The sequence below is a fragment of the Strix aluco genome, chromosome 4 (assembly GCF_031877795.1).
Source record: "Strix aluco isolate bStrAlu1 chromosome 4, bStrAlu1.hap1, whole genome shotgun sequence".
Taxonomy (NCBI): domain Eukaryota; kingdom Metazoa; phylum Chordata; class Aves; order Strigiformes; family Strigidae; genus Strix; species Strix aluco.
This window is the reverse complement of record NC_133934.1, coordinates 124665683-124693538: the sequence shown is the minus strand read 5'-3', so window position 1 is coordinate 124693538 and position 27856 is coordinate 124665683. Positions and strand designations below refer to the sequence as shown.

The window sequence follows — 27856 nt, the reverse complement described above, 5'->3', positions numbered from 1 at the left end:
ACCAACCTGAAAATGAGAACATAGATAAACAAGGCGCTCGCAATCCAACTGTCACACAAAATTATCTTCTGGGCTAAAATTGCTCCTATTTGGTCTTAAAGCACAAGATGAAATTATTTCAGTCACAAAAATTCCCCCTGCATTTTTGCACTGCCCAGCCAACCTCCCCTGGAATCCAACAAGGAGATGATTTTCTTGAGTGGGAGGCGGAAAAGCAATATCCAATTTATATTAAACAAACAAGAAGGCTGCTGTAAAAATAAGGAGACTTGACCTGGGTCTGGGCCACGAGGTCAAGCCAGATCAATGTCTTTTTAGTTTTAAATTGAAGGCATTCTACTCATTTGGAGTAAATGGAACCGAGCACTGGATTTGGCAGATGCTTGTTATTGCTGAAACACTCACTCAAGCCTAGATGTGTCCTCACCCAGTCTTGAAGGGTTTATTGATATATATATTTCTCAAAGGTTCTCGTAAGTCCAAATAAGTGACAGCTCAGGAACACTCCTCTGCAGTCCCAGCAGATCATGTTCCCTTATCCTTACACTAAACCAAGTTTTGACAACATTAAATATCTGTACCATAAAATTTGAATGCTCTTAATGAATGATGTACAACTAGAGATGATTTGCAGCATCACTGAACTTATGGAAATTGGTACAGTTCGCACTGAGAAGACTTCTTTACATTATTTTGCCTATTATTAAGCTATTCCAGGGGCATTTTTCTCCAATTGTATTTTACAGAGTGAAAATACAGGTGGGGTTCGTTGCCATACTGAAACATTGACATTTTATTCCAGTACTCAAAAACTAATTCCAGTACTCCAAAAGTAATGAATCCAAAACTGTGATTCTTAGGAAAAATACTCCATTTTAATAACATAAGCTAGAAAATCTTTAGCATTGTTTCTCTTAACTCACTGGCAGAACAGGCACGGAAAGGGGAAACGATTCTGTAACTCATCTGCAGGAGAAAGGAAAGGATTGAGGGATGAAGGATGAAGGAATGAGCTTTTTGGTAACCTCACCTAATGAACCGATGCTACATGACAAAAAAGTGCAGAGCTGCTGAAGTAACTGCTGAAATGACTTGGGAGTCAGTGGCAGAAGCAGCTCCTACAGCAGGAGCCCAAAGACGCCCAGACCCTGCAGTCTGGGGATGAGAGATGTGTTGAGCCATGGCTGGAAAGGAGCTCCTTCCTCAACAGTGGGGAGCACAGCCATGCGAAACACTATCCATGCATGTTTCGGAGTTTAATGCAGCTGTATTTGCAGGGGTGTCAAGCCTGTCAGATGTGAAAGAAAAATGCCATCATTAGTATCAGGGGGAACTGATCTTCAAAATAGCCTAAGTAATCAGAATAAACATCAAATCCTGACAAACACTTGCCAGCTTCTGGAAGGACGGGGTTTGGGGAAATGGTTTTTCTTTTTTTTTTTTTGGAAAAAAAAAAATTATTTCCCCATCCTTCCGCCCTATCTCAGTGTCAAGAGAAATGAATTTGAGTGTAAAGGGATAACCTGCCACAGCATTTCCCAGACAGTGTGCTGGTTCCTGCCTCCCCAGTCTTTTGGTGGCATTTGCTTAACTCCGCGTCCACTCAGGAGTGCACTGCAACATGCAGAAGAGATGCATTTTTCCTCCTGTGTCCTCACTTAACGAGGAAGGAAAGGCTGCTGGTCATCACATTTTAGCGTTCAGAAGTTAAAAACACACACTCCACACACTCATTTTAAAACATGTTGGGTCAGATATATCTCTTTCCAGTTCTTGCCTCTGATTTATCTCCTTATTACAAAAGGCTTCTTAGCTCATATGAGCAGCAGTAACCTGCAGCATTAGCCAGGTTACAACATTACTATAGGCTTTACTAGATCAAGTCCTCACATCGGCTGTGAACAAGTAAATGCATGTGTCAGCTCCTTTCAAGGTCATTTGTAAAGCTCTCCCCCATACAGCTAACTTTAATAAGGAGATGCATGACTTGAAAAGCAGAACCCTGGAAGTCTTGAATTCATTTTTTCTTGGCTTTGCTTTTTGTAAATAAAATACTAAACATAATTTGTATAAGCTTGTCCCTCTAAAAGTTACAAGACTGGAAAATACTGGTAAGATTTATTTTAAGTGGAGGTACTTATCAAATGTCACCGTTTTCCTGTTCAAAATGACTAATCATTTTGATTAACCTTTGATTTAAATGATTATATACCACAGCAAAGCACAAACATACATAAAATTACACTCCAAAGGAATTCTCAAAGCACAGATCACATAAGAAAACAGTTATGTCAAAGTGGTTAGAGAATTTATTTACCACGTACATAATATTCAAACCAAAAGCTGACTCCACATGCTCAACAGGAAGGCTCTCACCACATGTACGTTCATACCCAGGAATCACAGTCTAGCTAATCCTATAGCCAACACAAGATTGCTTCCAGAGGAAACACCAAAAATATCAACCAAATAATAATTAAGCTATAGAAGAAACTCCTAACTACCATCTCAACAAGTATTCCCAGTATCTTCTGTAAGGAATTTTATTCCAGGTGGGAAATTGGTGCTAGCACGTTAGTCACATATAAAAAAAAAGCCTGAAGCAGCACAAGACAAGAAATAAAATTTAATATCTCACTTTGAGTAAATACACATGAATTCCAAATCATGTAACAGACTTCAAAGCAGAGAGAGAGAAAAACAGGATATCAAAGGTAAATTACACAAAGAGCTGAAGGCAATTCTGAAAAATAAAAATATATGGTGGAAAATTAAAGCATATAAAAACACTCTTAAGATCCCATCTCAAAGGGCCAATTTGTACAGAGAATGCATACCCCTGAAGTTAGCATGAAAAAGACTCTCTCAAAAGCTTCACATCTGCCAAACACGGGGACTTGTTCCTCTTCAGAAGCTCTGTTTCATCATGAATTGCTAACCTGTAGGACTCGCTGCAGATGCCCATCAGCCCACCAGACTCCACTGCATCAGCTGCAGTCAATAAACTTTTAAGATACCCATTACCAGATTTTTAAACCATTATTGCAATGTCATTTTTCCTAATAAAAAGGTTCTAAAACACAACTCTCTTCTTGACATCCTGAATCAAGAGTGCTTTTACCTTTATAATCACCTGAATCTAACTGACACAAAGGTTTTTCAGACACCCAGGAATCCCTTGGATTATTCAAACTGAGCTTTGTTTCATGCTGGTTTGGATTGATCTAACTAATCTGGAAAACATGAGCTCACGCTCCTCCCTTCCACAAATACCAGTCTCATAATGTAAAATAACCTAAAAATATTTTACATTAAAAAACCCATTTGCTTTGGGTTTATAAAAATAAATTATATGCCATGGCCAATATAGAGTAGAGTATTTAGGACATTGAGAGTTGCGGTTGAGTTAGGAGCACCCAGCCAGGACGTAGCATGGCACTCAGCACACCACCTCCACCTGCCTGAACAGTAAAACTACAAATAAAGGGCTTATCGTGATCAGTAATCCTGGATGTGATGGAAACAGGTGGTTTGGGGCTTCTTCCCTCTTTATTCCCCAGGAGAAAGAAACAGAGATTCTGCTGGACACCCGCAGCATCAACAAGTGAAGAGAAAGTTTTCAGGCTGGGTGTGATAAATAGCATCCCACAACTTTACCAAAAATAATCTGGCAAAGCCAAAGAGATTGAAACAAACTTCCACCTTACAGAGTAATATTCACATCCCAGACACCAGAAAGGGCCAACTGTAAATGAGGGTCAGAGCTGGGGGGATGGAGGCAGTGCTCCCACCGGCTCGTGGTGGGGAGCTGACTGTCTCCCCAGGCTCCCTCTGCAGCACGGGATCATCAGACTCCTCCAAAGCGCCTAAATTAGGCTTCTGCCCATATTTTACTGCCCAGGGGGAATGTGATTCCAATTAGAGCCAAGAAAGTACCAAGTAATTTATCAGGTTAAATGAGATGACGAATGCTAGGCTGTAGAAAAGTATTATATTACATACATTCTCCCTAATAACAAAGGGGATTTTTCTGGGGTCGTGACACACACCAAAAAGCCAACAAAAACGTAGCCAGAGCAGATGCTAATTGAAAGTGTGCATCCCAGGGCAGGAACTTGAGCAGCAGAACAAGTCCCTGGTAGTGCAAATGCGTGGTTTCCAATATCCAGACCCCATGGCTCTGAAGCACAGGTGGAGCCACGTGCCAATGTGGACTAACAAAATGGATAGTTGATAAATACAAGTGAGAGCATGGAGAGAATTTGGAGGTGAATTTCCAAATCTAATCAAATCTGAGATCTCTACCAAGGGCTTCTGTCACACTCATAGCAGGCATGATTTGGTTTTCTATTATATATTCATATGCTTCCATTTGGAACAACCTTGTTTCATTACAATGGATTCAGCTGTGCTTCACAGCCCTGCTTCATTTCTTCCAAGGCAAATTCTTCAGGAGATTAACCTGACACATTTACTCCCACGACAATATATCCTGTCTTTTCTGACATCATTACCAATTTCAAGCACATAGCAATAAATAGATTTAAAATTTTTAAAAAGTACTGACTTGAAAGCTTTCTTGTTCCCACATTTTCTTGGTACAATACATTTCACTTCACAAGTAATGTTGTAAGATTCAGCTCAAGTAAATATAAAATAAATTATTAAGCATCTAACCAAAAGCTTCCAGTCCTAAAAACCCCTCTTTATTGGACATGAAGAGCTCCAGCACATGGCACAGCTCTAGCTGGAGTTCAGGTTTTCAATATCTCAAAGTGGCCATTGTTCTTTTCTAGGAGTTCAACATATTATTCTTATGCTTCATATGCACAGAAGACATTAGCGAAGATAAACTGTGCAACTGACAATTGAAATTAAAGCTGCGACACCTATTATGGTAACATCCACCGTGCCACATCTCAAACACACAGGGAATGAAATGGCTTTTGTGTATGAAGTACCAATCGTGATACCCACTGGAACAAAAATGCATTAAGAAATGTAGTTAAATACATTTGCACAACATAAAATTTCCTAAAATTACTTGCACTGTCATTACTAGTCTTCTACCATCTTGACAGATACAATAAGTAAAACCTCAGTATAATTCTGGGAGGTGTGTCTGAGAAAAGCATATCTTTTTCTAAAACTCAAAAAGTTGCACAGCATTCATGGTAAAGAAATGTGTTCAAAAATCCAGTTTGCTTCTGAAAATATTGTTTACTCATTTAAAAAGGAGAAATCTGCATGATCTTTGGAAGAATTATTTGAAAATACTTTCCTAACAAAATTTCAGAAAATACCAAACATTTTTGAGACTTCAAAATTAGGATATTTTATGAAATAATATGCAGATAAACTATATTGTCTTTGGAATTCAAGTAATCATTAAGTGATTATAGTAGCAACAAAGCCTTATTAAAAGGGCCACCAACTGAAAGAATATCCAGTTTAAGCATGCTCCTGGGACCATGCTTAGCATTCTAGCTCTTTATAAATTTCTTGCAACTCAACAGCTTTTTACAAGACTGTAAAATTTGCTCACCATTATCACATCAGTAAACAAAAGCTTTTCCAATATTTTAACTGATTAACACTGTATCGGCTATTTTATGTCATATTAAAAAAAGAAAAACCACCCAGAGATTGCACCATGTCCATCTGGGGTAACCATTTTTCTAGAGATAATCTGAAGTCCTCTATGGAGAAATAACAAGAGCAGAATATTTTACAGCAAGGGTCAATCAGAAAGATGAAGATCAACTTCCTATTTCCAGGGTGCTACATACTGTATATGAAGATGATTTCTAAGACACATGACAAACTTGGCTGCATCATCTGTCCAAAACTGGTGAGGTTTGTAAAATCTTGACTCGCAAAAGGAAAGCAATAAGGATATTTATTTGTTAAAAAAAAAAAAAAATCTACTTTCCTAATTTTATACCTATACAGGAGTGCTACTTTAATCACCAAGAATGATTATTCCTTTCCTAGTCTGTAAAGCTCCCTATAACTTGGTGCTGGTACCTTCTAATTGGGATCAGGACTAAATCAGTAGCTCTTTAAAATCTGACTATAACTCAGATGAAGTAAAGGACCAGATCAAAGCATGGTTATGCAAGGTGCTACTGCAGTCAGATGCAGCTTACTAAATATTTAAGGCATATAAAGGTAAACACGCGAGACCGTAAATCACTACAAACCCAAATGGTTAGCAAGACCTCTGCAAATGCCTCCTGGATAAAGATACATTATGTGCTTCATTCATTTTCTAATGAGCGATGTTCAGGGTTTTTATTATTATTAATTGCATATAAATTACCATGATTTTTGTATCACGGGGAAAGTATTTAGCCATTCACCTCTCAGAGGAACAATGCTGAACAAAGACAATGAACGCATGGCATAGAAGAACAATGCAGAACACAGAAATTTATGCATGCCATTTGAAAGGCATGGCATTTAGACTACTAGCAAAAAAATCAAAAGTGTGTCATAAATCTTTAATTGTAAGAAAAAAAAAAAAAAGGTCCCAACTAATGGTTTTCCAAGTCCTTGATATTATTTAAGCAAGAACACTGCCTGTTTCTGGAGTGCAAAATCTCCTTAACTCACATATTTGCATGTATCCCCAACCTCCTCTGAAGTGTTCTGCTGCAAAATTCATTGTATCCGAGATCTGCTAATCATCATCAGGAAACTCTGTTATGCATCTTAAGGACGTACTTTAGGCTCTCAAGAGGAAAAATAAACATGTTTTATTAGCTGCTTTTGGAAAATACTGATTTGTATTTATTTAGAAACCTTTTCAAGTTGTACCACTGTTAAATTAAATATTTATGGCAAAGAGTTTAACACCTGTTAAGAGTTTAACATGCTGACTTCAACAGGAGCTCCGTAGTGCCCAATGTTTCTGCAAACCTCGGAAGTGACAAGGTTCAGATGTGGTAAAGCAGCTTGAGCATGGATGTTACTGCTGAGCTCTGAAATGCAAGCGGGATCCTTACCAGCCCCTACTTCCCATCGCAGCATTTCATTTCAGAAAACCAAATCTGCTATATTTTACTAGAAATACCAGAAATATGACTCATTAAGATCCATTAAATCCAAATAATGCATAGACTAACTGCTGTTAGTTAATCCTCAATGCATCTTCACTTTCCTTCACTAGTGGAAAACTTATGTGCTTGGGTCATTAGACATCAGCTCAAGTAGCAGCTTACAGAGGAGACTAAAATCCACAGTGAGTCACTAAATCTTGACAGTGAGTCAAGAACTGGAAAGCAAAGCTGTTGATAGTAAGGGTGAGAAGTTGAACAAGGATGAAGTGATCTCATAAAATGCAGAATAAAGAAAGTACAGCAGAGAAAGAAAAGATGTTTGGTACATTGCAAAAACCCTGCATCCCGGTGACAGGGGGGCCAGCAGTGCAGTCTTCGGCTTCTGCATTTGGCTTCTCAGCCAAAATTGAAGACTGCACCTCTGGCTTCACTGTCAAATGAAGTCAAAATAAGGCGTTGAGATCTAGTCATCCTTATGCTTCTGAGGGATATGCACTTACTATCCCTCCCAGCTTCTCGTTTTCAGGTATCTTACATCTCCCACTTATGTGTGAATAGATGATTTATCACACCTTGTGGCTGGCTGCCCTCCCGCCCGCTCTGGTCCTTTACCTGGTTGCAACACATTCCTAAATCTGAACTATGGTGCAAAGACATCATCTTACATTTCAGAATTAAATACCTAAATTTGCTTGTGGCATAGGGCTTATACTTCTGGAAGCCAAAAACTATGTATTTTAGGCAGTAAAGGAATAAATATGTAAGTAAATAAATATGTAACATCTAAGTAAGAAATTACTATACATAAGCATGATTCAAATGATCATCCAACATGATTTCATAAACTGAAGACAAATAAAATAGTTGAATATTGCAGATAGGACACATCAATCTCCTTATACACTTTACAGCACACTACAAATCTGTCCAGCAAGTCGAATATTTTACTCATTAAAATAGTAGCTTTCATCACACTATAAAACATTGCAAATGCAGACCAGAAAACCAACAAGCGTATTTACTGTAAAGCTTTATACTTGTGTCATCAATTAACAACAAAAGTTTGGAATAAAACTAAAATAAAAGCTAATCAAAACAGCTAGCTGTCAAAACAGATGGGAACTATATTTTTCAAATCAAGCAAAAAGCCAAAGCTTTCGAACATTTAGTGTCGTGTCAGCTGATACAGACAACTTAGAAAGGAAGGACAGCAAATGTCAGGAGTATACGAAGAAAAGGTGTCCCCGGCTGAAAGATTCACATTTATGAATTTCCATTGATTTTTTTTTTTTGGCTTCAGGATGATTAACTGGCACCAAAGCAGACCTCTGATACGTGAGCTATAAATAAGGTGCCGCTGTGTGACACTGCAGGCAAAATAAATAAAAACAGAGCCCCGACATTATTTTGGCCTCAAACAAATGTTTCAGTCCCTACATTGTCTGGCTCAGAAAGATACATAGACAGTCTCACAGACAGAGATATAAATGAACAATTGCAGTACCTTTTTCCCACACTGTTTACAGGGTTGGCTATATTCCTACTGGCAATAGATTTTCTTCTTGACAGCTTCTTGGTGTTGGTGCTGTCATCAGTGCTGTCATCCTCTTTCTTTGGTGTGTTACTTCCTTTGCTGTTCAGGTCCCTTAGCACATTATAATTAATTTTACTTGAGATTTTCTTCTGTTCTAACATCTTTTCAATTGCCTCTCCTGCTGTGCTGGCTTGAATTGGCTCCCGCTTCTTTGCAGATTTCTTTGGCTTAATTAAAATATAAAATTAGTGATGTAGATACAAACAAAGTTTCCATGAAGCAGAAGGGCGAGCTGCAGTTCAGCAGTCCTGGCTCAGGTGCTGCTGATGCGGGGATGCAGGCGACGCAGCTGGGCTAAGCCAGCGCTCCCTCTCCTGCCACTCAACGGGACCAAGAGGTCTCTTTTCTCCGAGAGATAAGTGTTCGCTTTTTGCCAAATGCCCACACAGTTTATTACAAATTCTTTACTCAGTATTTGTAATGCTGCCAGAGAAGAAACATGGGCCATTTCTCACGCATGAAAAAAAAAAAAAAAAAGGGAGTGAACTCCTGTTACAGAAACAGGGACTCTGATAGCATCACCCAGCATGGAAATAAAGAAATGCTCCTGCTAAAATTGCCTTTAAAGTTAGAGTCAAGCTGGGTCACGACTACCCTAAGCACTGGCAACTCCGTATCGAAACTGCAGTGGTATTTTATATCTAGTCCAAATGCGGCGTGGGGGAGCATCTACCCAACTCCTCCTGCACACTGAAAAATATTAGCAGCGGCTTTCTAAGCATGGACTGGCATTAACGCCAACGGATAGGAAGCAGAAGGCTGCAGACACACAAGTGCAGCGACAATGTCACCTGCAACTGTCCTTCCCAGGCAAACGCTGCAAGCCCAAGCCCAGCGTCGCGCTGCGGAGGCTGATGCTGCGCAGAGCCAGACAAAGAGAAATGACACCAGAGAACATTTCTAGCCATGTCCCATGCCTGGGTAGGTACAAAAAAAAAAAAAAGAACCTCTGTTTCTCATTTGACATTTTCCTTTTCAAAGGAAGGTTTTAACACCAAGCTCTGCAGGAGATTTATTTTTTAATGGATAATAGCCCCTCTGTTTACCTACATGGGTCAAGTGCTACCTTGAAATTGGAAAGCACTATATTAATCAAGTTCTACTCAAGCTGTCAGAAACAATACAGAGTTAGAGAAAAACTCCTGTGTTGTCCGAACAAAAAAGTGGGTGTTTGGGCTACTTGGCGGTGCCAACAAGTTATACAATTTTGAAAATTGCTGGTAGACTGCCACGTCTGCGTAAGCGCAGGATGAATGAGAAACTCTGAAGTATAAAACAGTGTTTCATTGTCTGGTTTTGTTTTTATTGTTGAAATACCTAAGGGAAGTAGGAAACTCTGTCTTTCACATTAGTCGGAAAAAAAGATAGAGGATATACGCACTAAAAACTAACATGGATTTTAGTTGCATGTGGAACATTTGACTTGTCACTTGCTCAATTACACAAAATACTAATGCTGTAAATCGTGAATATACGGCCAATTAGGCTGCTTTAAACTGCTAAACATGGAGACAGGACATGCCATTTGTTAACATAACTGTCGCATTCTTTATGAAAGGTAGAACAAAATATTCCTTCAAGTGACTGTAACAAGGATCTGTTCAGTTCTTCATAAAGAAATCATTATTGTAAGAGCAAAGAAAGCTACTGAAGTTATGGCAAGTACAAACAAATTCCCCATGCACACATTAAAAAAAAATTAGGCATGTCTTAAGACCTGTATTTAAATAAGCAAGCAATTAGGACAGCAATCATAAATGCAAAGGGCTAGCTCTGACTTTGCCATGCACAGAATTTTCTCATAATAGTAATTTAAAATAAAAGTTTGGGCAAGAAAGTGTTTTTACTCACCACCTGAAAAATTACAGTCTTGTAATTCAATAACAGGTAGAGAGATACAATAGCTTTTGCTTGTTTAGTGGTGACCTGTACCATTATGCCCATACATCCTACATGGAGCTGATCTGCAAATGTAATGAATTTCCAGGACATTTTCAAACAGACACAATTAGCACACAGTTTAATACCTTGTGTTCCTTATAAATCCCAAGTTCTTTCTCTTTTGCTATTCTTGCTTCCTTTTCTGAAAGATGACAAAAGGGTAACCAGCATGAAGATTACATAGACTGCATATTTCAGCAACACTGGCCAAAAGGAGAATTTCAGTCCTATGTACTTACCTTTTTGTTCCTTCAAATAATCTGCATTTTCTTTCATCCACAGCTCTGCTTTTATCTGAGCTTCTGTTTCGTTAAGTATATACTAAAAGACAAAATAAGTTTATCTACTTTCAGAAATCAATTTGAAAACCATAGACCAAAACTAAATTGAAAAAACATTGGCAAGGTCAATTCACATCCTGGTTAAAAAAAAAAAAAAAAAATTAATAAAAGAAAACATGACTGAGATGTGACAACCAGGGAGCATTTCTAGAAACTTCTAAAGCTGGAAAAAAACAACAACATGTTTTCAGAAAAAGAGTGCTTGGTTTCTAAAACCATCCAGGACTCATTGTACGTGATCTGTAATTAACCTAAAATGATCCTGGGTTTATGATCTTTTTCAGATGATATGAGAGGGCATCATGACAACATGGTTGTCTGCAAGTAATTCTGCCTGTTGATGGTGGTCTGTAATTCAAAACAGTATGGGAACCATTGCCCTGTGCTACCCAAACAGAAACATGTGTCTTCTGAGTAGGTTTCTGCAAAGGTTTAGCCACAGTTACTGAGATTATGAGCTCAATGGCCATATCTGTGTGAATGAAACCAGCTTACGTTGCTGGAGTTTTAGTCCTCTAGATTTTAGAGAGTTGGGTTCAGTAACCACATCTAGGCTTTTGTCAGTTAACTCCACTTAGTCTTGGTAACGTCATTAGTAGGTGTGGAGCTGTAAAACACATCAGATGAATTACAGAAATAAATACACAAGTAGGTAGCAGGCAGGCTGACAGGTTGGTAGATAGATCTCCTCTTCAATTACTTAAATGTAAAAATAAATCCACTATTTAGCACAACTGTCCATGAAACATAAGTTCTCTACAGCCGATGCTGTCTGGGAGTGAAGAACTTCTGCAGAACTGAGAAGTCAAACTGGGTCATCCTTCACGAACAAGACACTTAATTTTTAAGCAGCGGACCCAAGACTTGTAAAATGATGTTTAAGTGCAAGAAAAGCATTTTGAGATTTCTCCATCCTATGGGTTCAAGTGTTTGAGATTTTCTCCGAAGTAAAATGTACTGAGGATTTAATGAGAAAAATAACTGCAGTCAAATGAAACTAATGCAGGGGGTAGTCGTTCCTCTGAGGGCAAATAAGGCAAGCAAGCAGCTGTGTAAGTCCTGGTTTATCAGACCAGTATTTTCATTCTTTCATCTGCTTCTATTAAAAGTAGGCCATAATATTAAAACTTGCTTCCTCCTAGCTCAGTTATTCATCTTTCTTACGCTTTTAGAGAGTTCATAATGTTGGGCTTGCAATATTACAGCCTATTCCCATGGAAATGAACATGAGGTCATAAAAGCAGAGTTATGACCTCATCACAGAGCCTAGGAGGAAGAGAAAATGCACTTGTTCTTCCCGTGCAATTGTTTAAATTATGGATCAGCAATACTGAAAACATTCAGCCTCTCCACTCCATCCATACCACGTCCATTGATTCACAAGACCCTTCCTAATGCCCAGCCTAGCAAAACCCACTTCACGGCTGAAGTCAAGCTGAGCATTTTCCTGTTCCTTCATCCATCACCAACAACGTTCTGCAGACCAGTAACCCCCATGCAACCACATTGGTCTCGATGATTTTGTACACCAAAAGGAGTTTTTAGCATTGGCATTGTCTGTTCAAATTACACTTTAAACCAGCGTGGCGGCTGGAGAGGGCATCAGGCTCAGAGTCTCAGGAGAGCCAGACTCTGTCACGTGTTCAAGTGTTGACCTGCTGTGTGGCCTTCAACAAGCCGTTTTCCACAGTTGTCTGTCTGTCATATTCAGGCTAGATGGTAAAGGATATCTTTTGCTGCCACACAAATAATAATAAATCCAGAAAATGTTACAGAAATCTTTGAAAGAACACAGAAGCTATACATGCTGGTTTTACAGTTTGGTTTCCATGGCAGCCTCCTATGTTGAATATATTTTAATTAAATAATGAATTTAGAGCTCCACCAAACTTTTAAAAGTCCTTCAGAATAAAAGACATTCTAAAACATAATTATTCCAGCACAGTGAGAGCAGCAGCAGCCTCATATATATATAACCTGGGCAAGGAACACCAAATTCACAGGCTTGCTTGAACATTAGTTTTGATCTCAGATCACTGAAATCACTCGAACCTCTCTACAGATCAGAATGAAGAGGCAGTGAGGGGAGAGGATAAACCAGATAGACAAAATGGTTCTTTTCTCAGATATCCAAATGCAGAGGCATGCAGGACAAGAGGGCACCTTACCCGATCTATTTCGCTGTCGTCGATCCCACTCAGATCTAATTCACCATCTCCTGTATTCTCACCTACAGAGAAGAACACATTTTAATCAGGCAGATGTTTGTTCAAAATCTATCGCAATTCAAGTTCTACAGTAAAGTCACACTTAACGATCATCCTTCAGAGATTTGCATCCTCCTGTGTTCATCCAGGAGGTTTAACGTGTTGCTGAGTATTTTCAATACGGGGGTACACACATACACAAATGCACTACACTGAATTCATTTAAAATTCAGGAACCAGCACAGCTTCTTCAGTACTAAAAATCTGTCAGACACTTCCAGTTGCCTTTTCTTCCCCATTTTAATTTACAGTCACAAATGTTCAGCAAGAAGCTGGGGAAACCATTTTTAAAAGATGACCATTTATCTTTCATCATAACATGAATTTCTGTGTCTGAGCCTACAGATTAACAATTTGTCTGTAAATTATGATTTAGAAAATATTTTCTGTTTTCACAGAAGCAGCATGGACCAGTGAATAACACATCATGCTGACAGCCATACCATGGCTTTCTTCTTGATTCTGAGCTGTCATCATTTGAACCACTTACCTCAGACCAGTTCTGCAAAAAGATGTGTATTAGCTTTTCTATCTGTAAAATGGGAATTATTAAAACATTTCTGAATTTTAAATTAACTTTTAAAAGCTATGGAAGGGTCTAGATAAATGTTAAACAATAATGACTTTCTGTAATTACAGTTTCACTGTAATTTTTCTAGTTTTGTATTTATTAAGACTTCTGAAAACAAATTTTTAAATATTTTATCCATTAAAAAGCATAACAGCACAGAACTGAGGCCTAATTTGGGACTGGCAGAGTGTACAGCAGCAAAACCTGATTTTCCACATCACATTAATGTACAGTAGTAGTACACTATTAATGTAGTCCAGGTAGAGAAGAAAACAAATTATTCAACAAAGACTTATGCTGGGGAATGAAGCAATCTTCTTGGTCATCTCTGTTACATCTCATCAAGACAAGAGATGACCTAACCAGTTTATTTGCATAATTAATTGCATAAATAAAGTTTCAACAATCTGCAATAACAAATTAAATCCAAAATGGTGCAGAACAGCTTGGCATCTTCACAGTTCCTGCTCCCCAGTCCTGGGGACGAGCCTCCCCACAAACCAAGACCTCTGAATGGTTTGATTCCCCAGCCTGGTGCTTCCTCACGGAGCAGAGCTCCAGAGCAGCACGGCGCTGGACCGGCGGAGGGGAAGGCAGCTGCGATCCAACGGCAGGTTATGACAATGCGGAGCCTCAAGGCTTGAGGAGCACCAAAGGGTGAAGACAAGAAAAGGTAGGAATTACAAGCATTCCCAGAAGATACGAATGATCTGCTTGGCAAAGCTCAGGTGTTTAAGCCAGTTGCCTGAAGTACATGAAATCACAGGGGAATCCAACCAAACACCTGGTTAGGAATAATGGCTGAGCTTCTTGAGGTGATGCAAAGGGTGTGGCTGCTCAATTCAACAGTCATTTACTGGTATCAGGCACCAAGCGTTTACAAATGCCTTTTCAAAATCCACCTTAAACAACCAACAGGAAGTTTTAAACTTTCCATACCAAGTCATATGCAAAATAGGTTTCACCCCAAAGAAAATGTCCTGTCACAAGGAACAGCATTACACTGTGCTTTGATTTTTTTCTGAGATTGTCTCATAAACGTGATATCAACTTTACCAATTCAGATAATCTGATGCTGATATGATTGAAAAGGCCTTAAGGAACATTCCTCATTGCCGTTACATTTAGAAATTAACTAAACTTTAGTCCCAGGCACCACGTTTACTTTACAACCTTTTTCCCAAAAAATATTTTTAAAGTGTAAAAGATCTGATAGTAACTATATAATTGTTCAGCACATATGCTTCTCTTCTGGTCTGATCTCTATATAGAGCAGTAAGAGCAGAACATTCTGCACCAGGGTCACCAGCTCCTCATGCAGGCACCCCGCTACCAGGCAGGCAGGGATGCGACCCAAGGACACAGCAAAGCACACCCTGGCTCGAGGCTGGACAGGAAAAGCAAGCTGACAAAAATACATCATGGTGGCTTGCTGCATCTTTAATATAACTCACTAGAATTTTTTAAGCAAACCGTAATCACGCAAAGCGCAGAGAGGAACCACTGTATGCCCTATCACCCACGGGAGTCCGGAGTATACTACAAAACAGCACTACATGTCCCGCCTGCTGGAGCTGAGATACAGATTTCCAGTGAGCAAAATACTTAAATATTCACTGAGGAAAGGAGTTAATACTGTAGTCTAGTGTCTGAGATGCCTTCCCATGAGATTGTCCACCTGGGTCCAAGAAATGTTTCATTACACAAAATAAAACAGCTCGACAGCAGAGTGTAAGGGTGTGCCCAGGCCAGAATAAAGTGACTCCTAGGTCAGAAGGAGTTTGTGCAGAAATGGGACTCAAACTGGGTCTCCTGAATTCTGGATAAGTGCTTTAACTGCCGAGTTGTAGGACAGCAGGGGGGACGGCCTCTCCCTTCATTGCATTATCTACCTTTTGTTTCCTCAAGGTTTTTGGGAAAAAAAACCCAATTTTCAATTTGGTTTATCTGGGCAAATAAAGGATTGGGGTTTTTTTCCATATTCATTGCACCAGATAAACTAAAATGTCAACTATCTACACAGACTTGGAATTAGAGACAAAGAAAAAAGGAGCCAACCTCAAAAATCACTAGTGAGTTCTGAAAACTGTGGACTAGAAAATTCAAAATTTTGAACTGCTTACATCACTGCTCAACTTCACATAAAATTGCATCCCAAAATTATTTGTTGTAAATACTGCCACAGCATGTTAAGAGCAATAAAAATATCCCACTGAAATCAAGCTGCCACTGCTTTTATTCATCATTAAACACCTCTCTCCTCCTATACCCTGCTATATTTTTGGATCAGAGGTTTAAAATTTAATATGTCACAGTACAGTAGGTGTCTGTTCGCTTATACAGCCCTAATAGGCCAGACTGAAAATGATGTAATTTCAGGCACCATGAACAATTTCACATGTCATTTTAAATACAAGTTGTTACTGAATTAGGTGCCAGGTTTTTTTCATTGGATCAATTAGCAATGGGGAGGGAAAACTCATTCTCCAACTGGTAAATTGCAGAGAAGAATCCAGAAGCAAGTTATATGTAATAAGCATTTCTTAGACCCCATAACAGCAGTACAGGGAGTAATTGCAGGATATCCCTCTGCCTGCAAGTCATCCTCTTTCCTGCCAAGGCAATAGACATTCATTAAATGCAAGGGGCTTTTCAGAAGAGAAGGTGCCTCCAAATCCTTAGTTTAACACTTTTACTGAGAAAAAAAAATACATATTTTGTTACAGAATGTCAATTCAAAACAGAATACATCCGTTTTGATCTGAAAATTTCCACGGCAATCGTTTCCAACAGGAGTAGACCCTACCAGCCATAAATACCCATCTGCTCGATGTTATACAGCTCACTCCAGGGCATGGAAAGTAAACCCCTTGCTTTTTTATATACCAGAAAGATCTTCCCAGCTGCTAAACTTTTCAAAACAATTTCTAAATGATCATTTTCTCTTTTAATAAAAGGGTCAAAATGAAATATTCGATGAAGTAAAAACACAGATGTGGCCAACATCTGGTTCAACCTCTTAAAAGCTTATTTAAAAGGAGTAGCGTCACGTGGCACAGCTCTTAGACGTTGCGGATTTCTTCTGTTAAGAAAAACAACCACTTTACTGCAGGGCACAGGCAAAAAATAAGTCGGGCATTAAAAACAACACCACCCCCCACCCCAACAAATCCAGTTCTTAAATGAAAGTACCATCAGGAAGACAGTAGAGCGAGGCAGCAAGGAGCAGCCCACTCCATCTTCACCTAACCTCTCCGTGGCAGGAGGAGGAAGATGGGCACTTCTAGAGCTTAATCAACTACATTCATGCCACTTAAAACCATCACTCACCCAGCCAGCTCCCCCAATATTTAAAAATAAAACCCCCCAAAAGCCCTTTCTTTACAGCCTTTTAATGCCTTTCCAACCGACTCTAGTAGATGCAAGGGCTACAATCAGACACTGGGGATTAGGTTTGTAAACCTGTAGGATTATTTACTGTTCTTGTCATTACTAAATGCATGCTAAACCCTCTTTTAACACACCGTCTCCCCCTCTCCCTACCTCTGTGCAGCTAGTTAAATGTATACATAGCACGCTATTATGGGGATTTATTACAGAAGAATCATTCCAGCCGATATATTTTAAACCCCACATTTTTAAAAACAGCCATGTGAAGAATGTGTTTTTCTGTTTCTATTACAGGAGGCAGCACTATTTATTGCTCTGCCCAGATAAGAGGATTTCCTTACAGACAGAAATGGAGGCTGAACACTTCCCAGGAAATCCTCTGGAGCAGATATAATAGAAGGCACTTGGTGCTCTGGTCCCACGCAGAAAATACACCCTCAGTCGCACTGTTTTGTAGCAGTTAAAGAGCCAAAAGAGTTTAAACAAAGAACCCTTCCATCTATTCAGAATAAAACCAGACACTAAGCACCCCCAGCATTTAAGAAATACTTCAGGGCTAAAGCACTACAAAATCTGAAAATAGTTGGGAGAGGCTTTTTCACTAACAAAAATCCTTAAGCAACAAACCAAACGACCTGAGCCCGGGGCATCAGAAATAGTGGGATTGACTGTTGCTCTCCAGGGAGGGATTAAAACCAAGGGGAGCCACAGAAGGCTCCCGCAGATCGTTGGAGGAACCCGATGGGGCAGAAATGCTTTTGCAGCTAAATCTGATGAGCGGTGCCGGTGCCACTTTGGGAGCTGCGAGGAGCACCGAGGGAAGGTGGAAGCTTAGCGTCAAAAAAGGCACTGCACAACCGCACCAGAATATAATTGATTAGCTGATCAGAGGGGACAAGAACCCATCTGGAGGGGAAGATAACTGATTTACCGAGGGGCATGAAGAGAACAGTCATTAAGTGTGGGTAACGGGAGGGGAGCGGCAGTGGCGCAGGGCAGACAAAGTGCCGTAGCAATCAGGTAGGGAAGAGAAATGGATGTGAAAATGCTGCAGCAGCAGCAGCGCAGCATGAAGTGCAGCGTACGGGGATCGATGGGTGCGCAAACGAACCCGCCACGCATCACGGTGTGTGCAGAGTCCGCGGGGCTGTACGAGCAGGGTACGCTGCGGGTTTTAGTAATATGGGGCTAGGAGCCTCCGGAGCAGGCTGGGAGGTTATCTTGGCAGTTTTAAACTGTTGCCAATCTCATTGCTCCGGATAAAGCGTCTCTTTGTGCAATCCCAGCCGGCCCCACCGTGCCTCCATCCCACAGCACACACCCAACGGCTGCCAAGGGCTCTGCTTCCCTCCGGTCTCCTTCGGCAACGACATGTGTCGTCATAACAAAAGTACAACACGAAAACAAGATGTAAGGACAGAGCAAAATTAATTGCACTTACTGACAAAATAAGGTCACAAAAACGCATGACGTGTATCTTCATATTTAAGTGAGAACGTTTTTTATTTTACTGTACCTGAAGCCACCTTGAAAATTACAGCCTACTCCTTCATAGTGCCACTTCAACACCAGGATTTAGGTCTGACGGCATACGGAGCACACGAGGCCACGCATACAGCAGAAAGATAAATGAAGTCTGTCACTTTATTATTTCCTTCTGCCAAGGCAAGGTTACGGGGTCCTCTTCAGCCGAAGCCAAGTTTCCAGCCTGCTAGCTCCTTCAGAGAAAGCAAACACACCGCACCACACAGAGTGAGGCCCCTTCTTCCCAGAAACGTTTGTTCCTGCTGACAAGGGATGGTGGGAGGCATCGCCGGCTGGCGCCGGGCTGCCCAGCAGCACCAGAACACACAGCCCTGGCACTGCAAAGCGCCCACCAGCCAACTCCTGGGACTGTAAGAAGTACAGAGGGGCAAAGCCCAAAAAGGTGCAAAGGAAGAGCAAAGAGGCAAAAGACTTGATCGAATAAAACCACAGAAATTCCATGTATCGACTACATAATCTACTATGGCCAGCGTGAGAGAGCAGCTGTGCAAGTGCAGCCTGTTGAAAAGCAGGGATGTACAAGCTCATTAGCTCTTTCCCTACCCCCATCTGCTGAAAATAGGACCTTCTCACAGAGCAAAGAGGAACAAGAACCAGGACCATCCCCGGCTGGTTCGCAGTCACTGCATGAGGCTCGTCCATGTCGCTGTGGGCAGAAGGACGTTCTCCTACAAGATTCTTCCTTAAACCCGCACAGAAGTACAAACCCACCTTTATTAAGTGCCTGCATCTCTATTTCCTCACACTGAGATTCAAACTTCAGGTGTTACATCTGTCCTGCAGCAGCTGACTGACACCCAACAGCCTTCCCACATTAGCCACCTTTGTACAGCGGTCGCAGAACAATTATCCCATCACAGGAAGAGAATTTCAAATTTGTGTGCTTAATGATATATGAGAATGAATTACGAGAAAAGATTTTCCTACAGTCAGTCATCTCTCACAGAACTTTTCTTAGATACTGAACACATTTTTTATAAATTAAATTTCAATTTAGAAAAAAAACCCCACCAACAACCCTGCTGCTTTTCTGGCAGCACATCCATACTGAAACAAATGCTATTGTTTCACCTCGCAATCCACGGAGGATTGAACCAAACCACATCCATGCATTTTATATCCAGTTAAAGGTTATGCCACTAGTCTAATAGACATGGAAACTTGTTAACTTAAACACTAATTAATCAGAAAAAAAATTAATCACTCCATTCTTTGCAGAAATTCTCCCCTGCAATATATATGTATTTAAAGCAGGTAGCACAAAAATAGGCCAGCAATAAACAATGCTATTCTCATTCTGAAGATTCTGAAGATTTTTCTTTAAAGGTAAGCTCATGCTTATTGAACTACATAGCAATATAAAAAAGCCCTTAAGAAAAAAATCCTTTCAACCTCCCAAAATAAATACAGCTGAAAGTTAAGCTTTTGAACTGAAGAACATCTTGACACTGTCCTCAAAACCAGCAGCAGATGTTCCTCTTGTGGAATAACGTTCATGTTCCCCCCAACACCTTTTGAAAAGAGTGAAAAAGAGCATCCTTTATGCAACCTACTTGATGCAACTCATCATTCTTTTTTAAGCTCACAACCCTGCTGCCATGACCAACCGCTCAGAGGACGGCTGCTCTCAACAATATGGCAAAAGCTATTTTTTACTGATGAAACCAATAACCGTCAATGATCAACTTGACAAATACTCACCTGGAAACATACTAATTAGCTACCACAAATGACGTTTTTCAGCTCCAAAGCCCAGAAATGGTACAAGCTTCCATGCACTGACACAAGTCTTCTCCAACTCATGATTTCTGCATCTAGCGATGCCAAGATCGGTCACAGCGCTCCAGCCGAAGGCGCAACACACTCGCATCTCAGCGCTCGTCCACATATTCACCCCCTCCTGCCTGAGTAGTTATGAACTGAAAAGTTTTTAAAATGGAGACTATAAAGACAGATTTCCCCTACTTATTGCTCTTTTCCATCTGATCACCAATTCCCCGCGGTATTTTCCTCCTTTGCCTTTTATGCTGTTCTTGGCATCTTTTCTCTCCTCTCCCTTCCCCCACCCTTCCTTCTTTTTGGTGCCTTCTGGCCTGTATTTTCTGCATTTTTTAAAATCTCTGCAGGGGTATCCAACAGTAACAGTTTATATAAAGGGAGAGGCCAGGGAGAAGAACTGACCAGCATCTTAATCAGTTCCCCTCTCCAAACCCCGCAAGTGCAAAGTGCTGCCATATCTCTTACAGAGGGCGAGGGCTGTACAACGCCCTGGAGAGCCAACAGCAAAGGCAGCCGGGCTCAGATCAGGCTCCAGCTCACTTTCTCTGGGCTGCCAGACCACTATGTAAAACAGCAAGAGCACTTTACACCCAAGCCAGCCATAAAGGGAACAGCTGGTTTAATTTTTAAGTGCTGAAGCATCATTTCTGCAACTGCAGCTTGCCGGTTAAGTAGCCAGGTCTTGCTGTGGGCGCTAAATGCTCTGCTGTCCGTCCCTGCAAGCTCAGGATCCTTGCCTGGCTGGTACTCAGTCACCCCAGCAGAAGGACATATGTTTTATTGAGAAGTAAATCTACTCCTGTAATGTGCCACCCTCCCCACACCAAATAAAATGAGACAGGGAGCTCTGATCTACAGAGAACTTAAAAGCAAATCCTAGAATTTTGCTTGGATTATTTTTATCTGTATTTTTTACAATCATGAATCAATTTCTGTCCCACCAACAAAAAATTTTAAATGTATACAGCCATACATACACATGTTTTTAAGCCACAAAGACACAGGAAAAATTGGGGGAGACTCGCAATACATCATTTTAAGGCTAATTTGACTGATTGGAACTCCAAAGCAAAGCTAACCTATTTTGCTAGGACATCACTGAAAAGTCATGGTTGGCTCAGATGATGGCCCAAAAATTAGAGCAATTTTACTTTAGTAGAAGTACAAACAACGGTTGAACTGTCATGTCAACCAGAGCCCAGCTTAACTCCAACACATCTCTGGCCACATCAGAGTTACCACACTTACCCTTGCGCTCCCACCCCACAGCTCCCCAGCCCCGGGACAGGGACACAGGCCAGCACTGGGCATCCAAAGGCCACCTGGCCTATGTCAGCTCTCCCACTAAAGAAGCAGTCTTCCTCTTGCTCCCAGAACTGTGGTCTGGACCAAAGAGCTGCTCCAGGTTAAAAACATTCTAGCAAAATAACTCACCCAGCCAAGTGAGAAAGAGGAACAAGTTGAACTTTCCACTTACAGTTCTCTTCTAATCACCCTTACCATCTCTTGGCAAAGGTGGGCTAACTTCTACCCTCTCCTTTGAGGTCCAGAGCTCGTCTATGGTAGATATGGTGACAAGCTCAGCACCAGCCACCAGAAGCCACCTGGACTACAGAAGTTCTTCAGTAGGCAATTACTGGCATTAAGACAACATCACAATATAGTGTACGAAATTATACACCTGAGTCTTTATTTAGAGGAAAAAAATTCAATTTGTATCCTGGCCACTTACTGCACTGTCTGGGTGGGCTGAATGGTGAGAAGCTGTTAACTGAAAGAAAATTATCAGGTAAGAAATTTCTCATTTTGTTACCCAGCTTCTTCCTTCCTTGCTAATGAGAAATAGCAAGCAGGGAATTACAGAGATGAGGAAAGGAAAAAGAAGATAAAAGTTTATTCTTATTATTCTTATTATTTATTATTACCATGGTAAAATAACAGGCAAGAGCAGAAGTTCCCCTGCAAAAAGCAAAAGCTTTGTAAACAAAGCAGTTAGGCAGGAACCTGGCCCAGAGGAGAAAGCCTATGTGGTGGATGGGGGCTGGATTCAGAGCAGCTACCAGGCAGTGTTTTGTGCCACCAGGACTATCAGAGGCATGGAGCAGGGAGAGATCACGCACATAAGATCCTGACTCTGGTTCCGTGATCAGGACCACTGTTGGGGTTTACAAACCTGGAAGTAGGAGACATGGGTTTGAGTTCTTAAAAGGTAGCAGCTACAGAAATGCTGATCCGCATTAAGAACATCAGTGCATTATGCAAGCGATGGTCGCAGCCAGCACAGACCATGCTTTTAAATAAAAATCATGGAGGTCGGGCCCTTTCATGTTAGATGAAGTGCTATCTTTTTATCTCTGACCATGCCTAATGGCTGAGAAACAGGTAGGTGGGAGAGTATTTCTCTGTCTTGCTCTCAACCCAAACAGAGCTCACGTATAAGCTCACATGCTCCAGGGACCAGGGCACTTCTGCATCCATTCGGGCAACTATATGAAGCATATAAGGATCTCTGCAAAGTACAGGCATTGCTTGGGTGGCTCCAGGTGACAGTGGAACACGGGCAAGCTCACTTGGTCATCTGGTCAAACTGCAGCACAATCCTGCTGCAGACAGCACAGGTACTGCAGCAAACTCCTGGAGAAGACATGCATTTGTTGCTCCTCTCCCCAGATGTTTTAGGGACTGCAGCAAACATTTTCCCAGATGCGCAGTAGACAGTGGTGAAGGTTTTTAACATTTTGCCTGCAGCAGCTCCGAGGCCCCAGTGCCTTGGCATTTGGATAGACTGAACCATAAGCACAGCTTAATTAGCATGTGTACTCCATATGCTTGAGATTCATCATTACAGCGCTGGAATGCCCTCTGACACCACAACTTTCCAAAAGAAGAAAGTTGTGGAGAAGTTCCGGGAGAATAATTCATCTTATTCTCCAGGAACAGTGGAAAAAGGCACTTCCGTGCTCAGGAGGTTTCAGTGGAGCTGGAGAAATAACCTTTTCCCGACAAAGCCCAGCAGCGTGATTCACCTATAAATAATGGAGCCGGTTTCAAAGACGGCCTTTCAAGCTAATGGCTATCAGAAAGGCCAGCCATATGCTTGTACAACCTGTCATTCTGATTAATCTCAACATCTGACTTGTATATAAAGTTTATATAGTAACAGGACTATATTTAATATGTCATTTTAGCTAGGTTATGTATTGCTCATTTTACAGTTTCTCACCAATCTGCCAGTCTTCTCCACATTACAGACACACAAAGGACCCTGTTTAAATGTTGCTTAGATGCAGAGTGAAGTGAAGACTTTGGAAAGATTTTAGTAAGTCTTGAAAACCAGATAGACTGGTAACACATTTTAAAGAGAGCACTGGAAAAGATAAGGTCCCACATCCACATGTAATTAATTCTTTATTTAAATATATTAGGCCTCTACTTAACACGGTATTGCAGAGGCAAGAACAAAGTCACAAATCATGGCTCAGTCTCACATACACTAAAAGGATTCATGACTCTTTCTGCCATGCACCCATTTTATTTTACAGCATATGGCATAGTATTAAAGTTGTTCTTCTTTAATTAACTGAACAACGACGCTTTCCCATGAAGCTTAATCTAAGTTCACATAACATACTGTATTATGGCACCAATTCTCAGAAACACAACTACATGCCCGCAGCCCATTTGGAGAAAGTGATGTGCATTTCATGTATCAATTCACTTAAAAACATTCTGCATTACATGCAATATTCTCTGAAATCAGGAGTGTTTATTTTGAATTAACTAAACCAAAGTTATCTTCTGAAAATAAGCTCTGGATAACTTTTTACTATTTCATTACAAAATGAAACCCAACTCACCAGATCATCATTTCAAATTCAGACCTACTGTCCTTTCCTATGGAATAGATGTTTATTTATATTTTATTTATTTCTTTCTTTTACTTCTTTAGATAAGACTAGGATGGACTGTTCTTTGTTATGTTAGTTTTAACTAGGTAAACTCTTTCCACAGCAGACTTAAGCATCATTAACTGTGCAGTGAAATACACGTGGAATAATGGGCTAACAGAAGGGACTGATGAGGGAAGAGCTAGAAAGGTGCACAGACAAAAGCCCTGTCTCCTGAAAGAGTAAGATTTTGAATCTTACTAGCAAGATAAAGCAGAGAATACTAAAGTCCAGACAAAACACTCCCATGATATTCCCTTCACGCCATCAAAATCAACATAAAAATCTTTAAATGCTAAATTAAAGCCAAGCAAAGGAACATTACTGTCAACGACTGCCAACTGAAATGAATGATCTGGGTTGAAAGCGTTTGCTGACGTAGCTAGAAGTTGCCACAAAGACTTGAGGGCTGTGGCAGCAAACTGGTCTGTGAAATAGCTCCCCACCTCCTGCTGAGATGAACCAGGCATGTGGACAACTCTGCCATTGCCCCCAGAGACCAAGGGGATGAAGCTGGAGCTATGCCACGCAAGGGCCTTTTGGGAGCAGGACCAACTGCACCCCTCACTCTAAACTGGACGTAACGGACCCAAGATAAGGCCAAGTCGTTATTTCTGGCAAGCAACGGCAGAGAACCTGTGACTTTTGGCCTTTGCCCAGAAGAGATTTGGAAGTCGATGAAAGCACTTTATAGCTAGGACAGCACTGACAGGCAGCCAGCACAACTGTGCCAAGGGATCCATAGCCACCGGCATCACCCTGGGGAATCCAACGAAGGAGCACCAGGAGGCTGTGCCGGAGGCTGCAGAGGCCGGGATCCCAACGGCTGCATCCACAAAAGTCTAATTCTCAAGGTGTTGCTCAGCTGCTACCAAGAGACAGTTTCATCACTGTGGTGACACTGCAAGCAACCAGCTTGACTGACCAAAATGACTGCGCATCTACCAGCCATAAAAACTTATATATTATGGTATTCCACATTTTACCCAAAAGAGAAGGACAGATTTGAACAACACAAAGTCATCTAACTCACAGACTCAATTGTTCTGGCACTTAAAAAAAAGAAAGTAAACAAGAACAACAATTTCAGGCTTTCGTGTTATTTTTAGACACTACATTTTTCTCCATATTGTAGTAAAATTAAAAGTATAAATCTTTGGATGCAGCAAGGAGAATGAGGAAGACTGCCAAATTTTGGGGAATCAACAATTAATATAATAGCAATTAATTCAGAAGAGTAACTACATGACACTGTAAGGTTTCCTGTGTGCTCTGTCCCAGTGACTGCTTAAAAAAATCTGTTAAGCAAAAAAATAAAATAAAAAAATGGGTTTTATTTTTTTCTATATTACCAGCATTGCAAACTCATGCTGGTATTTGAAAGTCAGTCTGGGCTCTCCCTAGTTACACATCCTCATTATCATAAACATTCCACAATTGGAAATTACTTTTTGTGAAGCTTACGCCAAAAAGAAAATAGCTGTATTGCATCTTCAGAACCAAAAGTAGTAAAATGTAATAAACATTAGTCTTTGTCAGTGGCTCTGCAAACCAATCTGTTCGGCACGTAGGTGCCATTTTTACACAGTTGCTTTATTACTACATAATTATTGATGGATCATCCAAGTGCTCTCTCAAGGAAGACTGTTCTTAAAAATGAGCTTGTTAAAAGTTTAAGTGTAAACCTTAGGATAAAAAACAGCAGCTAGATTTCATATGATATAAACTTTTAAAGACAAAAAAAAAAATTAGAGGGACAATTTCAAAAAATGCTACGTTTGAGGCAGGCATGAAATTGAAGCAGACAAGAAACTTTAATGTGATAGAAAGAAAGAATTGGGGACATCTGTACTGAGAATAACTTGTAAGTAGCAGGAGGAATTATCAATCTAGTGATGTGCCAGCTCTCTGCATTTCAATTGCTTTACAGGCCATACCATAAAAATTGTTTGCAATGAAAGCAGTATGAAGAATTCCTAGATTTTATTGCTCCCAGTGATATTCTACCCAGTTTGTGTGTGTACACCAATTGTATCCTTTCAAGTACAGCACTGTTTTGTGTTAGTACCTGTTTAAATTACTTGCCCACAAACATCGTTCCGTTTTCAAAATGTCTCACTATGAAATTTTCTGTTTCAGTCAAAGTATTTCAAGAGTTTTTATCAAGCTTTCAAAGGCAAGAAAGTTTGATGTGAGCTTTCAGAAAGTCAAGATAAGCAATACCTTAAATTTAAAAGAAGGCTTTTTCAGGAGAGAATTCAGTGTACCTTTTTGAATTCCCTCCCCACCTTGTTAAACCAAACTTCTTCACTGCTCACAGATTTCTAAGCGTTGCATTTCTGGAGCTGAACTTCAAGCATCAACCTTACTCCCAGTACAAAGACCCTGCACATAAAATTAACTTGGGCAACAGCACATCTGAAATTGCCCACTCCTGTTGACCGATAGATCGTAAAACCTCTCCAGCACTGATACCTCAGTGCAGGCACAAATGCCGCTCTCAGCCTCCAAACTGTATCTTCTTTACCACCGCAAAGGTACGGTCCAAAGTACTCCTCCAACCCCAGCTGAATGGGGGAGCTGGTTGCTGCCCCCAGTGACTCTGTCCCGCACTGCCTCCCGCCTGCTGCTGTGCCTGTCAAGGTGTCACTGTCTAACATGTGTCTGGCAAAATGACCCTGTTATTAAAACAGGAGCCTGTGACAGCTTTGACAGATCCGGGTGAGGGAGGCAACTACGCATGCGGTTAGACCAGTAGATAAGAGGGGGATGAGCCAGCAAGGTGAGAGACACTTCTTAACCTCAGCCAGCAGCACCCACAACAACATATCCCAACACACCTGCTCTATGTTAAAACTGAAGGCCAAATTCAACCAGGGCAGCATAGAACAGGGATTTTATCTTTGCTCTTGGGGAAGAACTTAGCACAGGAGCTTTGTGCTGGTTCTGCAGCAGCTACAGAGCCATGAGACAACGGTGATAGCATGGAAAGCAGTACTCCCACTAAGCACAAAAAACTCTGGCTTGAAGTGTAAAGAGAGCCTTCATGGAAAAGCAACTTCTCACTTAAGTATGTTTTATTTAATAGAAAACATTGATGGAATACAATACCACCAACAAGTGACACAATTTCATGCTGATGTGGATGTTGCTGCATTTCAATACATGATTTCTATGGTAATGTGGATTTGCATATTTTACCTTTAGCAGGGAATTAGTAAGGACCATTAAGCATAACTTCCCAAATCAGTCATTCACCTTGTTCCTATATAAGTGTTAACGATTTGGTCACAGAGCACTGTTTTACTTCCTTCCCATCTGTGAGCACATGGTGGCTTCCCCACTGTAACTAAATCAAACACGGCATTTAGGTAGTGAATTTGTTGAAAAATGGTATCCATCCACCCACTGCACAGCTGT

General features: G+C 40.7%; 1 protein-coding gene across 4 annotated transcripts in view; it reads right to left on the bottom strand.

Annotated features, from left to right (window-relative positions):
* The window catches only part of BRF1 (BRF1 general transcription factor IIIB subunit), a 179327-nt gene that overhangs the window by 35607 nt on the left and 115864 nt on the right, over positions 1-27856 (bottom strand). For 3 of the 4 annotated variants that reach the window (XM_074820977.1, XM_074820979.1, XM_074820980.1), the window contains 4 exons: positions 13106-13167; positions 10836-10917; positions 10683-10738; positions 8566-8822 (listed from right to left, as the gene is read on the bottom strand). In XM_074820977.1, the coding sequence (XP_074677078.1) occupies positions 8566-8822; positions 10683-10738; positions 10836-10917; positions 13106-13167 (457 nt within the window). Of the gene's footprint in view, positions 1-8565; positions 8823-8850; positions 9573-10682; positions 10739-10835; positions 10918-13105; positions 13168-27856 lie in introns of those variants that run through there. The other variant, XM_074820978.1, reaches the window with a different exon arrangement.